The 16,426-nt window shown below is 36.4% G+C and overlaps 1 protein-coding gene across 2 annotated transcripts in view; it reads right to left on the bottom strand.

The window, feature by feature from the left end:
- Positions 1-16,426, bottom strand: part of FIP1L1 (factor interacting with PAPOLA and CPSF1) — a 46,491-nt gene that overhangs the window by 29,792 nt on the left and 273 nt on the right. The window contains exons 2-9 of one of the 2 annotated variants that reach the window (XM_026847340.1): positions 15,950-15,989; positions 12,935-12,992; positions 9,394-9,494; positions 7,177-7,238; positions 6,872-6,979; positions 5,602-5,732; positions 5,257-5,325; positions 2,847-2,956 (exon numbers count right to left, since the gene is read on the bottom strand). In XM_026847340.1, the coding sequence (XP_026703141.1) occupies positions 2,847-2,956; positions 5,257-5,325; positions 5,602-5,649 (227 nt within the window). In that variant the 5' untranslated portion in view covers positions 5,650-5,732; positions 6,872-6,979; positions 7,177-7,238; ... (1 more) ...; positions 12,935-12,992; positions 15,950-15,989. Of the gene's footprint in view, positions 1-2,846; positions 2,957-5,256; positions 5,326-5,601; positions 5,733-6,871; positions 6,980-7,176; positions 7,239-9,393; positions 9,495-12,934; positions 12,993-15,949; positions 15,990-16,426 lie in introns of those variants that run through there. The other variant, XM_026847341.1, reaches the window with a different exon arrangement.

Below are 16,426 nucleotides of genomic sequence, written 5' to 3'. Positions count from 1 at the left end.
CCCCCCCTTAATTCAGGTCATTGTCCCTCCTATATCGTTCCTGCCACTTTCTGATGCCTGAAACAGCTTTTCTGGAGATAGTGCTTGCCTGTGACTGAGAAGAGGTACGGCTTCTGGTGAGAAACTGCCTTGGTCTTTCTCCTGCCTCTATCTTTTTCACTCTTTGAATTCCTCTTCTCATGCCCAGCTCCTTACCCATCCCCACACCAATGCTGCTGTCCCCAGTTGCATCAGTTTTCCCTCCATTTCACCTGAGAGGAAACCTCATCGCCTCCACAACTACCTGAAAGGAGGTTGCAGGAAGGTGGGGACGAGTCTCTTTAACCAAGTAATAAGCGATATGACAAGAGGGAATAGCCTCAAATTGCACCAGGGAAGGTTTAGACAAGATATTAAGAATCATTTCTTTACAGAACAGGTTGTTAGGGGTTGGAATGGGCTGCCCAGGGAGGTGGAGTCCCCATCCCTGGAGGTGTTTAAGAGTAGAGTCGACACAGCACTTAGAGACATGGTGTAGTTGGGAACTGTCAATGTTAGATTAATGGCTGGACTAGATGATCTTTAAGGTCTTTTCCAACCTAGATGATTCTGTGTCTCTGTGAAATATATCAACTAGTTTTACTGCTACATGAGAAATGTTTACAACAATTTCACAACAAAGCTAATGCAAATGTCTCATGGCATAAAGGCAATTATTTTAAATTATTAAAGAGCTGGATTGCTAAATAATTTCTGCCTACCTAAAATTAACTCTTTTATTAAAGAAAGTCCAATCCCATAAAACACTGCCTGGTTATAAAGAAATTAGTAATAAAGGTTTTTAAATACAGAAAACAGTAGCTGTGTTCCGAAGAAGTCAATCCACACAGTTAAGATGTATTAATTCATTGAGCTACTGTCAAGACTTTTAAGCATACAATTTTCTTTCAAAAATTTCTTCTGACCACTTGTTAGAAGTACATTTTCTTTACACAAGAATTTATTTTAAGTAAATGTATCTGAAGGAGCAGGTATTAAATATCAAAAGAAGTCAGTTTTGCCATTGTAACAACTTACAATTACAGTATTCACACTATATATATATAAAACCAACCTACTGTAACCACTGGAATGCACAAGTGATACAACTGAAAATGTACATTTTGTTTCCTCTATCTACCCCACAGACCAACTTCACTTACTGGCTTCTCATTCTTAAAGATATATAGGTTTACCAACCTTTGCTAAGGTAAACTTAGTTCCTGGAGAAAACAGGCATGTGTTAAGTTTCTCAGAAAAGCTCTAATTAACAATCAATATACTATCTTTATAAATCAGGAAGATGATTACTTAAACATGGATTTGCCAACTTCTGGCAGAAAGAAAAAAGTATCACATAAAAATATAGTATAAAGACATTTATAGTAAGATAGTTTTATCCTAGCTAGGGTATGCAAAAAATATTTTACTTACAAAGCCTGCACACCATGCACAGGTATAACCTTACTGTATTAAGCTTTCTCACAAGAAATACAAATTTCACAGAAACAGAATTTACGCAATGTGTTTTTTCTACAACTTTAAGCTTAATTACATTTTAATATCCTGGTAATTAACTACTTTCTGAAGTATTTTAGAGATTCTCTGTCCACCAATGAGATGCATAAAGAATTTAAATCCTGTAACAAAACCTGTATTAGAAACAAATTTGGAATCATTACCCCGTGAATAGTACATAGCATTCTGAGAACTCTGTTACAAGAACATCACACATCAGAAGCAATTCAGAAGAGAAAAGTTAAAAAAATAATTACAGGATTGGTAGAAAGTTTGGAATACTTTTACTACTTTAGACAAAGAACAATGGGGAAAAAAAGAACCAAGATCTACTAAAACCAGGGTACTATAACCTGATAGCTCAAACAAGAATTCAGGCTACAAGGAGGAATATTCTAAAAGAAAAATGCAGGCAAGAGTATGAAGCAAGGTGGTTTTTTTCCCACCCAAGATAAAAGTACTTGAGTGTTGAGCTGACTCTTAAAGGATGGAATAATTGAACGTGAGTGCCTCTGAGTTAGTCAAGATACTTATGGATGCAGCGCTCAAGACAAGTCATAAGATGCTAATTAATTGTTCATAGCGAAAGTGTACAACCTGCTCTACCTTTCTTACCATCATTTTAATTTCCATGTAACCAAAACACCTAAACAGGATTCCTTGATAACTGAAGTAAAGCAGAAGCATGGATTAATCCTAAGCCAAGTGCCAGGTATCAAACAACAGTAGTTTTGATATAAAGGACAGAATATATTAAAGCCTGGGGCTGGGAAAAGGAGGGGAAGAAACTCTAGTAAGGAAATAATTTCATTTCAAAGAAAGTATAATGAAATAGTCACATGCAGAGAAGCTAAAACTACCTTGCAGGAAAGACACTGGGTTCCATGAATCCTTCCAGTTTTTGAAGTCACAGCTGTCTGATTCCATCTTGCTTAACTGAAAATATGTGTTAGCTAATACCCATAAAGATACTAGAGCTAGAAATATTTTGTTGGCCATGGTAATTCTACATAAAAAACCATGGTGTCATACATCAGCACCTCGATTTTTATAGCTGCCTTGTTATTTGTTCTTGCTGGTTATTCTACCATTTCCTTCTACTTTCTCTTTCCTGAAGAGTCAAGAAGGTAGCATAGCACTCACGTATAATGGTGACTGAAGGCTAAAAGCAATTAGGATCACTCTTCCCCTCATTTCTGCCTATTACAGAAAGATATTTTCCTTTTTTCCTACAAAATCATGAATTTCAAATACATAGAGGTAGCAGTATTAAAAGTTTTTTGGTCTTGAGTTACAACTGTCTAACTGACCTGTTTGTTGGAATTCCTGATTTGAATAAGGCAGGAGGAGATGTGAAATCAGCTTTGGTCGACTGCACTGCCAACTCTTTCTCCAAATTTCCAGTTCTGCCCTGCTGTACCTTCAAAGTAATGTTTCATCATTAGTTTAACCTCAGAAGTGTAGCAGCCCCAACACTCAACATAGCACATAGCCAATAAAAAGAGTAAGCAAGTCTAACTTCAATCAGATTTAAAAAAAAACTGTCACCTTTGCAAAGCTAGTAAAATTCCATATTTTATAAGGATATATTAAGTACTGTGTTTAATATACATAAGAAGCAATATCCCAGAAAACAAATTATTACAGAAGATTAGACAGTTCTAGTATTTCTTTTCTAAACATTTGATTTAGGCATGAACAGACCAAACTGATTTTCTTGTAGAATTTCCTATATGAACAAAATAACATCTCAACTTTTAAAAGAAGCAAACGTTAAAAAAAATAATATCCATAATCTTAATGACAGAGATATCTAACAAGTATGCTGCCCAACAACAAACCATGAGACAAGAAACTGAGTGGATTTTCCATCTGCCTTACTGACCACACAATCTAGTAACCACTTAATTTCCAAGTCATACCAGGAAGTCACCTCATACTCTGGGTTATGCAAACTTTAAAAGATTTTTCATTAGTTCAGATTGAGTATTTTAAAAACATACTGCTGTTTCTGAAATACTGCAAAATTCCAGACACACATTATTAAAGCTATGCCAAGACCTTTGGTGCAAGTACTTCCAAGTATTGTTTGACTTCATCAGCACACTATACATGAAAAAAATCTACATGGGTTAGCACTAAAGACAATCCCGTACTGATTCAGTTTTTAAAGACACCCACTGTACCAACCACATAGCCACATCCCTCTACATAGCTAGTTCACTCATGGTATAACATCATATAGACTATGATTTCATAGCTTTATGTAGACAAGTAAACTGCTAAGCTTTTACAGAATCTCACTTCTAAAACACAGGCACCTCTTTCTCAAATCCACAAAAATGCACATAAATAGTTAAGATTCATTAAAAATTGAATTAAACTTTAGCATCCAGAAATAGAAAAAAAGAAAAAACAAAACAAAAAAAATAGGTTTGGTATAAGTATTTATCTGAATAATCCATAAGACTTCTATTAATTAATGAGTAACTGGAAAATTTAGTGACAAAGTCTTGCCAGTTACAGAATATTAATCTAAACATACCATGTAAATTACATGAGACTTAGTATTTCAGAAGAATGGAAAAAAGGAAATTACTTAATAATTATATGTTAACTCCTTGTAAAACACATGACAAACTTCAGACTCTTACAACACAAATACTGTTGTTGCATTGTGTTGTACTGTACTGTTTGGTCACTGGACCCCCAGAGAGTCAATACTGAGATAGGAATTGGGGAAGCTTTGGCTTGGAATACTTATCCTTCTTCCTTCAGGACAACAGTTCAGAGAAGTTTGAGAATGTAGTCAGCTGCAAATAACTCCCACTGCCCACCATTTCCACCATTCCATCACACTATTATAATGATAACTGAGGATGGCTAAAAGCCCTGGGGAGCTTCTGATCTGTTCTTGCTAAGATAAAGTAAAAATGACCAGGTACCCTCAAGTACCATATGAGGGAAACAGAAATACTTGTCGGCAACTGACACTTTTGTCACAGAATTATACAGAAGAAAGCAACAAACATTTCCAAGTTGGTTTAATGACAGTTCAAGAATAAAAATGTCTGCATATTGAAAATAAACAACCTTTGTATTTTAATTTCAACTTTAGTATCAAATGAAAGAGTAAATGAGAAAATAAGAAGTTGACAAAAATGATCAATCCTTAATCTTGTCATACAGATTTTTCTGCTCTCTGAAAATCAGCATTTCTGAATGGAAAAGTATTATATATACCTTGATTTATTGCCATCTAATCCCAAAAGGGCAACAGAAAAATATGGAAGATTGATTTTCACATCTCAGAGTTGCCAAGGATAAGTGTTACAAAACAAGGTAAGGACTACAAGGCCACAGGAAAAATAAACATGCCATAATCTACAAAAGTTTCCCCAGAACATCTGCACAAATTCTTTAATCTGCACAAACAAATGCACTACAACTAAAAATAAACCATCACATAAAGAAAAATTAGTTTCACTGGGAAATCTGTTAGTTCACTAGGCCACTAATTCACATGCTTGCAGAAGGGTGATGAACAAAGCAACATTTTTTAATCAGTATTTTGTGACATATGCAGAAAGTCATTGATGTAAGATGAGTTTGAAATAATGGCTATGTCCATTTCAGTTGTTCTTCCATCAGTCTGTGGTGGCATGGGAAGCAATACTCAACAAAAATGAGAGCAACCAACAAAAGTGTACTAAAATTCACCTTAAAAAGATGGTATCTGCCATCGAGAATCTCTGCACTTGGTCTTACTTCCATAGCATTGTCTTCAGCCTAAGTTAAATAACACATTGCCCATTAAGATACCATTCAACTCTTAAGTGATGGGCCACAATCTGAATATTGGTACAGATGCAATCTAGCTGTAGCTAGTCTGTCACACTACCCACACAAATTGCCAGTGAAGCAACACAGGAACACGCTAGGCTAGGGGTGGGGAGTCAGGTGCAAACTACACACACACTGAACTGCGCAGAACAAGCTTATAACACACGAGCAGCTTTACAGGGGAAAAAGCATGTAGAATGCCACAAAAGTTGTACTAATTACCGTAATTTTATTTGTTGTTGAGGTAACTGGTAAAATTTCAAGACCCATTCGTATTCTCTTTTGTTTTTCACAGTAAGCTTTCCAGGTATCTTCATTGAACCCATAGTTGAAATAATCGGAGAGATCAGCCCCTTTAAATAGAAAAGCATAGCATTTTAGGACATTACAAACTTCATCTTTTCTTTTCTTTGCTGAACACACATACACCTCTATTTATAATATCAGAACAGATTCAGTTGATCTTAAAACATACTACTGAAATATACAATAGTCCTACACCAGTAAATGTATGAATATTCATGGCTAAGATAAGAAAAACATTGAAATTTAATCAGAAAGAGTATCCTGCCTAGCATCCTATCTCAGGGATCAAACGAGATACTCAGAGAATATCACAGGATATTATAATACCCGTATCTTTACAAAGGAATAAATGTAGGATCTACAGGTTTGCTGTATGTTCAGTGAAGAACCACTCCCTTTTGCTTATTTTATGCTAATAGAGAGATCAGACATAATTCACATGCACAGAATATATTTCAAATAGCTAACAGTTCAAACACTGGAATATTATCAAAGGCTGCTTTTTTTTTTTTTCCATTACTTGCATTGCCAAAGCAATATACAAACACCAGAAAAAAAACCTATACACAGCAGCAAGATGTACTACCCCTACAAAAACAAAACAAAACAAAACAAAACAAAAACAACAACAAAAAAACCCCACCAAACCCCAACACTGGTATTAGACAAGTTTGGCCAAATCCCTTGAGCCAACCAGACAATACACACAGGAAACTTATGGAAAGCCCATGTGGTACCAACTTCTTCAAAGCTTTCAGACATCTATACATGGATACAAAGAAGCACCAGCAGCTATGTTTCACCATTCTTCACGCCCAAACAAACCTGCTAGAACTATTTTCTATTCTGCTTTATCTTCTCTTCTATGGCAAAGATCAATAGCAGTAATATTCACAGAAATGCAGATTTCCAAGGAGTTCAGAATATACATGTATTTCAAAAAATAAAGAGTATGTCCTACAGTCTCTTTTTGCTGACATAAATCCAGGATGTATACTAAGAAACACAGCATATCCACACACTCTATGGAACAGCACAAAAGCAACAAGTAACTCAGCTGCTTTTAACAAGTTACATTGTACAGTATCTTCTAGGTATATGGTAGATAACATCTATGTAAACAGGAACTATGATTAAAATAACCTGCTGAATACCTACATATCAGTAACATAAACCAGAGCATTACCTGGCTTTCTCCAAGGTTTATCTTCAAAAGAATCTAAATCTACTTCCAGAAGAGGCACACCATTAATACTCCCTGGTGCATCCAGATCCACACCTTTTACTTTTGCACCTGTGAAGAAAAGTTAGAAAGTTAGAGACTTCTGTCTCTACCAAATAAGTTTTAAAAGCTGTAACACACTTAAAATAGAAACAAAAAGTCAGATTTCTATTTATCAAGGAGTTTTAGAAGTGAAAATTAATTCCTTCATCCAAAACAACCAAACTTTTTTTGCATATTTACAATTATTACTCAGCAAATGTTCTTACCAGAAGATCCATAAGCTCGCCCTCCTGTCTTAATATTGAGATTCACAGGTGCTGCTCCATAACTTAAAGAAATTAATAACAAAAAAAAAGAATTAGAGAAAACTCTTAAAACAGAAGAAAACAGAAAACAAGATAGCTAGATCCAGAAACAAACTGGACCCAGGCTCAATCACCATCCTGAATCTCTAGTTTTCCAAGCTGGTAACACTGTAAAAGTAAAGAGATCAGCCTAGGAGGAAGAGAGTGTACCTTTCTATGCTCAGTAGCAACTTCTCCAACTAATAAACAGTTGTGAAGCAAGTCCCAGTCACTCTTCCTGAGTTGAAAGGATAAAGACCTTGATAGAAACAAGAATGGACAGAACCAGAAGAGAAAAAGGAAAAATGAAGTTCATTTAGGGATACAGATGACACTCTAGGGATTAGAGTAAAAATAAAATAATAAAAGAAAGTGTTGACAGATCCTTTTTTCTTTTCATAATTATTCCATTTAATCTGTACAGAAGTGGAAAATACAAGCATTTCTCCACAATGACTAATAGGTTGTCCATTTCAAAGTACTTCTAGCAATCACCTATCCTTGTGGACAACAGAAAAGTATGTAATATTTCACTTTCTAAAATACTTCCATTTTCTTCATTAAAAACGCAGTTAGAAATCTAGATACTGAACTGATTTAACTACCTTAGGAATTATTCTTCTAGCTTTCACTACCATTTGAGTGCAATGTAGCTTATCCTCACAGGTGGTATCCAGCCATAAACACAATGAGATTAGCATATATTTAGAAGACAGTACATAGTTTAAGGTACCACTTCCACGAAGGTTTAGTTTTCAAGTGCTACAACAGTATAAAACTGACACAAAACATTTAACCTTCTGATCTGCCATGCTTTATTTGTGCATGACCTTGCTAAACAAATCTTATGGGGTTTTTAAACAGCAGTTGACTATTAGATGTAGAATCATTTAACCCTATAAAAAGAATATGTTACACTGAAGTTAAAATGAACAGCAATGTTGAGTTTGTTTTAGATTACTGCCCTTCCATGAACTTTCTCTACAATTTGCCTAGAAAAAAGGTCTTCCAGAAAACAACCGTTTCTACACACAACTTGCTGCTCTAATTAGATTTAGGATCATCTGCTCATTGTTTTCTGTACTCATGGAAAGAGCATCAGCAAATCCACTGAGAATATAAATCTAGTTTTGCTTTAGTCTCACAAAATTTGAGGTCACTGCCTACACCACAAGCATACTGCAAGTTATTGAAAGCAGACAAAAAAAGAACTGGAGGAATTTCTATTTTTTACATTACATTAATTTGCACAGTTATTTTATGAAATACTGAAAGTTTTAAAATATTATGTTTCAAAAATGAGTACATCACCTGCATTCTAAAGCTAAGAACACAATAATATACATGAGTCAGACCTACCTGCAGACCTGTCATAATTCTATTAAGAAATGATGCTCTAGTAATTCTGGTTTTAATAAGTATAAAAACATTAGGATTGCCAAGACAAACAAGCAAACAAACCACTTCCCTCAGAAAACTTCCATGTAATGAAAAATAATATTTCATAATTTTGGGTAAAATTGACACTGATCAAAAGCATTCAGTGGAAAACAAGCCCTTTATCAGAAAGAAGGAATATGGGGCAATAAGAGTAGCAAAAAATTTCCTGTATGGTAGAAATGCCTAAACCATGATCTTGAGAAATTACTGAGACTGGCAGCTCCATCCTGAAGTACATTAAAATCTTATTTGTGAACATCAATAGGAATTAAAACTATAAAGGTCTAATTAGAACTGCATCTACTACAAACAGGAGCAAGGAAAATGTTTCTAATGTTCTCTGTACATACCACTCTACCATTAGCAACAAAAATGTCACAATGACAATAATGACCCCAAACCCGCTACATAACAGCTATTCCATGACAAAATCCAACTCTCTACAAACTTAATAGAATTATTTCTCAAAATTTGAAAACAAAATTTAACTTGTATAACAGTTCTTTAAGGTATTTCACTGACTTCATTTCACTTATTTGTTTTTAAGTCACTATATTATTAAAAACATTGTTAAAGAGCTGAAAAACCTAAACTGAGAGTAACTATGCAAACAATTTGACACTAACAAGTATCAAAGAGCCTGAATTAATTAAATATAATCCTGAAAGTTCCCCCAGTTAATGTTTGCAAGTAACTTACCCATACTGTGGAGCTCCTGTTTTAATATCCCCTATGGTGACTTGAACATCATCTTCATCATCATCACTATCACTATCACTGTCATCCTCAGCCTCTGTCACCTTCTACGAAAGAAAAATTCATTGCTTAGACAAAAAGCAGTCACTTACCTTTACAATGGAAATATAATCCAGACAAAACTATCCATCCTAGAAATCTTTGAAAGAAGAAAATCTTCCTTTTCCTAGACCTCAAAACTGAGTAGCATTAACAGTAAATTTAGGAGGATCATAGCTGAAATGCTACAAGTATTTGAAACACCTGAATCAAAATAGGGAAGTATCTTTAATACTAAGCTGTTTCTGAAACATGATATTTTCTAAATAAGCATAAAATAATTTCCACTATCTAATATCCTTTTTCCTTCTATCTAGCTCATACACACCAGTTCTACTCTTTATCTCGTCACTCAGGAAAGACCTTGAAGATATGCAAGATTAGCTTCTTGCTATCCTCAATTACATACCCAGAGTTAACTCAAATAAATGTTTTTCCAGTTGTAGATGAACACTGCGCTTCAGAGAAATCTATTCAGTTCCCAACATCAGTAAGCTGTATAAAATACTTGAGATTTTTCAGTGATCAAGCTGAAAAAACAGATACAAGAGCACAATGCGTGCTGTTCTGCCCTATAGCATTCAAGCTTGCTAGTAAGTAAAACAGTCATGCCAGTTCGTACCAAGAGTCCATCTCATCCAGTGTTTTGCATTTGTTTTGTGTTTTGTTTTGGTTTTCCCTCCCAGAGACCACAGAGGAGAGAAAAATACAGGGCAAACTCATAAGAAGCTCCTCTCTTAACACTCATTCAGCTGCTGATTATTATCAGCTCTGGGCATTTCCTAAGCCAGTTACGGTTTGTCTGTTTAGTAACCCCCACTGAATTTTTTCTCACAAGTACTAGCCCATACTTCCCTTGGGCTCATATAAACTCCTAGCAGAGACACTCTCTTTGGCAAAGAGTTACATAGCACTGTCTACTGCATGAAGATGCAACCTCTATTACTTGTTTTCATCCTGGCTCCTATGACTTTCATTTAACAGTCCCAGTTGTCATATGGAAGGGACTGTGAGGAATCACTCCTTATTTATAGTCTCCATACATGATTTTGTTAGCCTTCATCATATTCTACGTCTGCCTGTCTTCCAGGCTAAGTCCTTGCCTAATCAGCCATTCTTTGTATGGAAGCTACCTCAGTTGCTCTTGCTGCTCTTCTTTCAACATTTTTTAGTTGAAGTAAAGCCTTTACAACACAAGGGGAATGGAACAGCACAGGATTCAGGGTGCAACTGAAACATGAATTTATGGTACAGTGATATCTTCCATTTTGTTCTCTATTCATTTGCTGGTACATCCCAAGGTTTATCTGCTTTTTAGACTCCAGACAAGCACTTAACCATCAATTTCATGGATCCTTCTACATAGTGCATCCCTCCTACGTGGTACTGTCAGCTCAGAGATCACCGTTTTATTTGTAAACCTGCTTCCCCTCTCATGAACATCACTTTTCCTTTTCTATACAGAATTTCAATAACCATTTATCAACCAATCAGTTCTTGACAGACGGTCCTTGCTCTTACTATCCTGAATAACTTTGTAACATCAGAAAACTTGTGCTTCCACAACTCACCCCTTTTCCAATTAATTTATAAACACATTAAACAGCACCAGTTATGCACAACATTTCAGATGATCCCCACTGGAAGTGACCTTCCTTCGCTGAGAAAACTGAACCTCTACTCCTACCCTCTGTTTTCTATCTTTTACACATCAATTATCCATGTGGTGCTCATCCTACAGCTGCTAAGTTTTCTTAAAATCCTTTGATGAGGAATTTCTTCAAAAACTTTGTGAAATTCAGGTGAACTTTATCAAGCAGATCACCCTTATTCATATACTTCTTGAATCCTTCAGCAAGAGGCTGAACATACTGCAGCCAAGTTGATTCTGCCCAGGCAACCTGCAGTTATCCAAGCACAGCTAAGCTCCAGTCCTTATCTATTATATTGTGTATTAACTTGCATGGTACATAAATTAGACAAAAATAAACAGCTGCACAGAAGATGTTGGAGTGCAATTCATTCTTGCTATACAACATTAATATAATTTACATAACAATTAAGAGCCTCATCAAATCGACAGCCAAAGACAGAAGACAGTCTTTCGATGCTCCACTGCTGAAAAGAACTTCACCACTTCCACACACCAGGCAACCCACACAGCAGAGAACCATTACAAATACACTGAACAGAAAATAAAATTTTGTCTGGAGCACATACCTTTCAACCAAACCAAATTTTACTTATAAACAATAATTTCTTAGTTCCCTCCTCACAGAAATAGTCACCTTTTCTTATTCAACCAACTTGAACACCACCCATTTTTCTAGGTTGCTGATGACCCTTTATGGCACCTTTTACCATGAAGTTCTCAATTTTCTGGAGAAGTTCTAATGATATCCTAGCAATGCTAGCCCTTACATAAGTGAAAAATACAAAGCTACACAAGCAGAAGGAAACTGCACCAATGAGGATTTTTGGAAATATTTTAAAATCAGCAAGTCCAGAAAAGTATACTATTGTCTCCTTCTAATTAACGTATTAAAATCTACTGCCCACTGACAGTATTAGCACCAGCACAAAAAGCCTTTGGTGTACTTAAAATAGCTTTTCAGTTTAAACAACTGAATTAATTTTTCTAAATTTTTTCTTCCCCACCTTTAAACTAGTTGTAATATCTTTCATAAACAAAGTATTAGACTTACTGAAAAAAATATACTCTGAAAGGCCAGTCCTTGAGACTTGCACAAATATCATAATGGTTTCTGCATCACTTAAGAGAATTCTTGCAAGATAAGCTAAAAAAATCTCAATGAAGTAAAATTAGAATTTTCTCATAGATTGTTCCCATTCACAGCTGAGGCCTTCTATCAACATTGCAAGTGCAAATTTCATTTCTTGGTCCTTTCCTTCATCATACTAACACTGAAGTTAAGACATACCGAACACTGAAGACTACTACCAACTGAGTCTGTTATGTTGCCTCTGATAGGCACGTGTAATTGATCTCTTGATCCATATTTTTACATAGTTCTGCAAATTCTGATTTTTATCATGTTCAAAAAAGAAAAATGATCTGAGGATTTTATTTCCTATCAGTGAGGAAAGACAGAGGGAGTATAATTTTGAAAAGGAATTATTTGAGAAGAGACAGCTGTCTTGAAGCACTGTTTTTCCCCCGCAAAAACCTAGAAGTACTGTTCATTTATTTTCTGTAAGTTAGATTTTAAAAGTGAACTGTAGCTGGAAATTGGACTTCCTAATTTAGTAGTTTCTACAGAGTTTCTGCAGATAGTGTCAAACACCTTTCAAAAAAAAAAACCCACCCCAAAACCAAAGGCATACACTTACGCAATAATTCATGTATTTATAAATCCTAGACAAATTAATACCCAATAAACCAAAGCAAATTAAAGCAGTATTTCAAAAACACATTTAAAACTACCGTTTTCACAACGCCATTTTCTGCAGCTTCCTCTTCATTTCCAGGTGGAGGTGGAGCACTTAAAAACAAACAGGAAAAGATGAAACTAGGTATTTGTGCACGGATTACATCACACAAATCAGCTAATTATGAAACTTGCTACATCATTCCAGAGAAGAGCCAAAGTTCCAGCTATCTTCTGCTTTAATTAAAAACACCAATAATTTATTAAAAAAATATTCTAGGCAAATATAATTTTATATTAGCAGGATAATAATTAGCTATCATAAATCAGACTAAGTGGATGTTTGTAGAATAGTTGGAAGTAATAAGGCACTACACCTGGATCCTCTTTCAAAATCAAAGTGAAATCTTTCATAATACATGAAGGGAGAATAATAGCTTTTTTTTTTCCCCTGCAGATTGACATTTTCAAAGACATAATGGAAAAAACATTTAAATACCCATAACTAATGTTGCACTGAATCAAACTTCCCACACATGCATTGTGAAATTTTCTTCCACCATATGGAATAGCTACAATTCAATGATGAGTTCAATTATATTTTAACTGTAGACTGAAAACAGGTAAAAATTTTAGAACTACTGGTTTACCTAAAATGACTAGCACTGTCAAATTCATGCAAATGAACTGTCTCACTGGGCTTGCTTATTGCTGCTTCTTACACAGCAATATTTTAATTTCCACATTTCCATTAACTGTTAGCATGTTGCACCACAAATGGCAGAGAAATCAGGGAGCCATTTAGAAACAATATTTTTTCACTGAAAATATATTTCTGAAACAGAGCGAGCAACTGCCAATTTTTATTGAACAGAATGATTTTGATCCCAAGTTCTGTTGGCAAAATACCCACTCATGAGTGTTGCACCAAAACCCAATACAGCCCAGGTATGGCCCCACGATTCAAGCTTGACCATTTCACTTCATCACCTAGTAAAATAATAGACTAGCAACAGAACCTGGATAAAACCACATGATTTTTATATATACTAAGAATGCCAAAACTGAGAGGCCAGAAACCAAAACTTTTAACCAGCAAACTGTTACCACACTTCCAGAGTTGCAAACATAACTCCTAAAATGCATAAGCTACCACTTCTTATGCTTTTTAGTAAACAACTATGCATAGAGGCAGACAAATGCCAAGCTAGACACTATTGAGCACAAACTGGAGTAAAATACCACTGTTTCTAAAGATCATTTCAGTTGCCATGCAAATAATTTTCTTGAACAGTAATACTGACAAAAAGTGACAGGTCAAGAAAAGTTAACTGAACACAAGTAATCAATTGATATAGAATAGTTTCCAAATAAAAAGCAAATAAATAATTAGAATTCTTTGTCCTGGAAAAGAGATGATTAAAGATGAATGCAACAGAGGTCTAGAAAACTGTTAAGTGACATGGAAAGGGTGACAGGAAACAGCTCTGGTTTTTATACTACAAGAACTAATGGGAATCAAGTAATTGCATCTAGTAGCTGCTTCAAAACAGTATCATATGTACTCAAGTGGTGGAGGTCATTACTGCTATATCACACTGTGCCTGTCAGAAGTTGATGGCAGTTCACAAAAGCAACTGAGCAAGCTTACGGAAAAGAGGTCCACTAAGGCTATCTAAATTCAAGAGTTCTCACTGAAAAAAAATCTCTGTTGACTGAAAGTATTTGTAGAAAATAACAATACATGTTTTCTTGCACTGACTTACCCTTTATTTGTTTAATTTATCTTGACAATCAACAATTTCCAGTTCATCAATTGTGAGACTTGTTTCATTCAGTATTTCCGGTCAGTCCTTGCTACCAACCTCCATCAACTTAGCCAGATTTCCAAAGAAGCATCTTTGTGCTTTCTCTCATACAGCAACTTATAACTCAAGCAGACTCCCCCAAATAGTTCAAAAGCTTTTTGTAAATTTCTTTCAAATACTCTTACTAATAAAAAAGCCAACCCAAAACCCTAAGCAGATGTGTTATGTGACCTGCACACCAAACTAGTTAGCAATTCCACTGACTTCTTGTATTTCTCTTTTTGTAATTTTCACATTCTAAACATTATAAAAAGAGAAATGTGGCTAGCGAGTCAAGGGAGCTGATTCTGTCCTTCTACTCTGCTCTTATGAAACCCCACCTGCAATGCAGCACTGTGTCCAGCTCTGGGGCCCCCAACACAGGAAGGACATGGACCTGCTTGAGCAGGTCCAGAGGAGGCCACAAAGATGATCAGGGGGCTGGAGCACCTCCCCTATGAGAACAAGCTGAAAGAGTTGGGGTTGTTCAGCCTGGAGAAGAGAAGGCTCCAGGGAGACCTTACAGTGGCCTTCCAGAACTTAAAGGAGGCTACAGGAAAGATGGGGAGGGACTCTTGATCAGGGATTGTAGTGATAGGATGAGAGGGAGCAGTTTTAAACAGAAAGAGGGTAGATTTAGATTAGAAGGAAGAAATTCTTTACTGTGAGGGTGGTGAGTCACTGGCACAGGTTGCCCAGAGAAGCTGTGGCTGCCCCCTCCCTGGCAGCGTTCAAGGCCAGGTTGGACGGGGCTTTGAGCAACCTGGTCTAGTGGAAGGTGTCCCTGCCCATGGCAGGGGGTTGGAACTAGATGGTCTTTAAGGTCCCTTCCAACTCAAACCATTCTATGATATGATTTTCTGGGAGAGAGTCTGTGTTTTAATTTCTAAACTATCTGCAACAAACGAAGTCCTGATCTATTACTAAGGCTGCAAAGTACAATGATTACAGAAATAAAAGACCTCTTGGCATTTTGTGAGGTGCTATTGCTGTCCATACAGTTAAAACTCAAAATAACTTTCATAGTCGAGTGTCCCAATTGCACAGGTAAAACCATTTCACAGAAAAGTCATCCTAGCAGACCAAACATACTATCTTAAGGGGAATTTCAAAGACACCAGAGTGTGTTCAGACACTATGGCGTTTCAAGCAGCTGGGAAGAATACAGTGAATTCAATTTTTGTGTAGCCACACTACAGGACTTCCAGTTGTCAAGATACCCACCTAGCTTTTTCTTCCTCTGGTCTCTCTGCTTCATTTTCATCTACCACAAGAGAAGAGAAACACAGTAGTTAGAAATAAAATCCCCTGAAACCCTGCCATGGATACTATGCCATGCAGACTATTAGAAAACTCTTCAGTTTACTATCATTTTCATGTTTCAATTATGAAATCAGTCGAGCAGACACCCTGAGCCCTCACAGGGCACAGTACTGACAGGTCCACCACAGGGGCTGGGTTTAGTTTACAGGTTTCATTATGATTTGAACGTGAAGAAAGTCTTTAAAATTTCAAAGAAAGTTTATGCATAAAAAGTTAAGACTGCTTCAGTACTTCAACGCTGAGAGCCCGGGCAGGGCGATACTGGGGAGAGGCTCGGCCGCCCCAGGGGCGCCAGTGGGGCTGGAGTGCCATGCGGGCCTCCCGCCGCGGGGGCCCTGCGCGCCTCGGCCTGCGCGGCCCGGGCAGAGGGGCCGGGAG

Source organism: Athene cunicularia (assembly GCF_003259725.1).
Source record: "Athene cunicularia isolate RWA chromosome 4 unlocalized genomic scaffold, athCun1 chr4_part1, whole genome shotgun sequence".
Classification (NCBI taxonomy): domain Eukaryota; kingdom Metazoa; phylum Chordata; class Aves; order Strigiformes; family Strigidae; genus Athene; species Athene cunicularia.
Note: the sequence above shows the minus strand (reverse complement) of the source record. Positions and strands in the feature narration are given on the sequence as shown.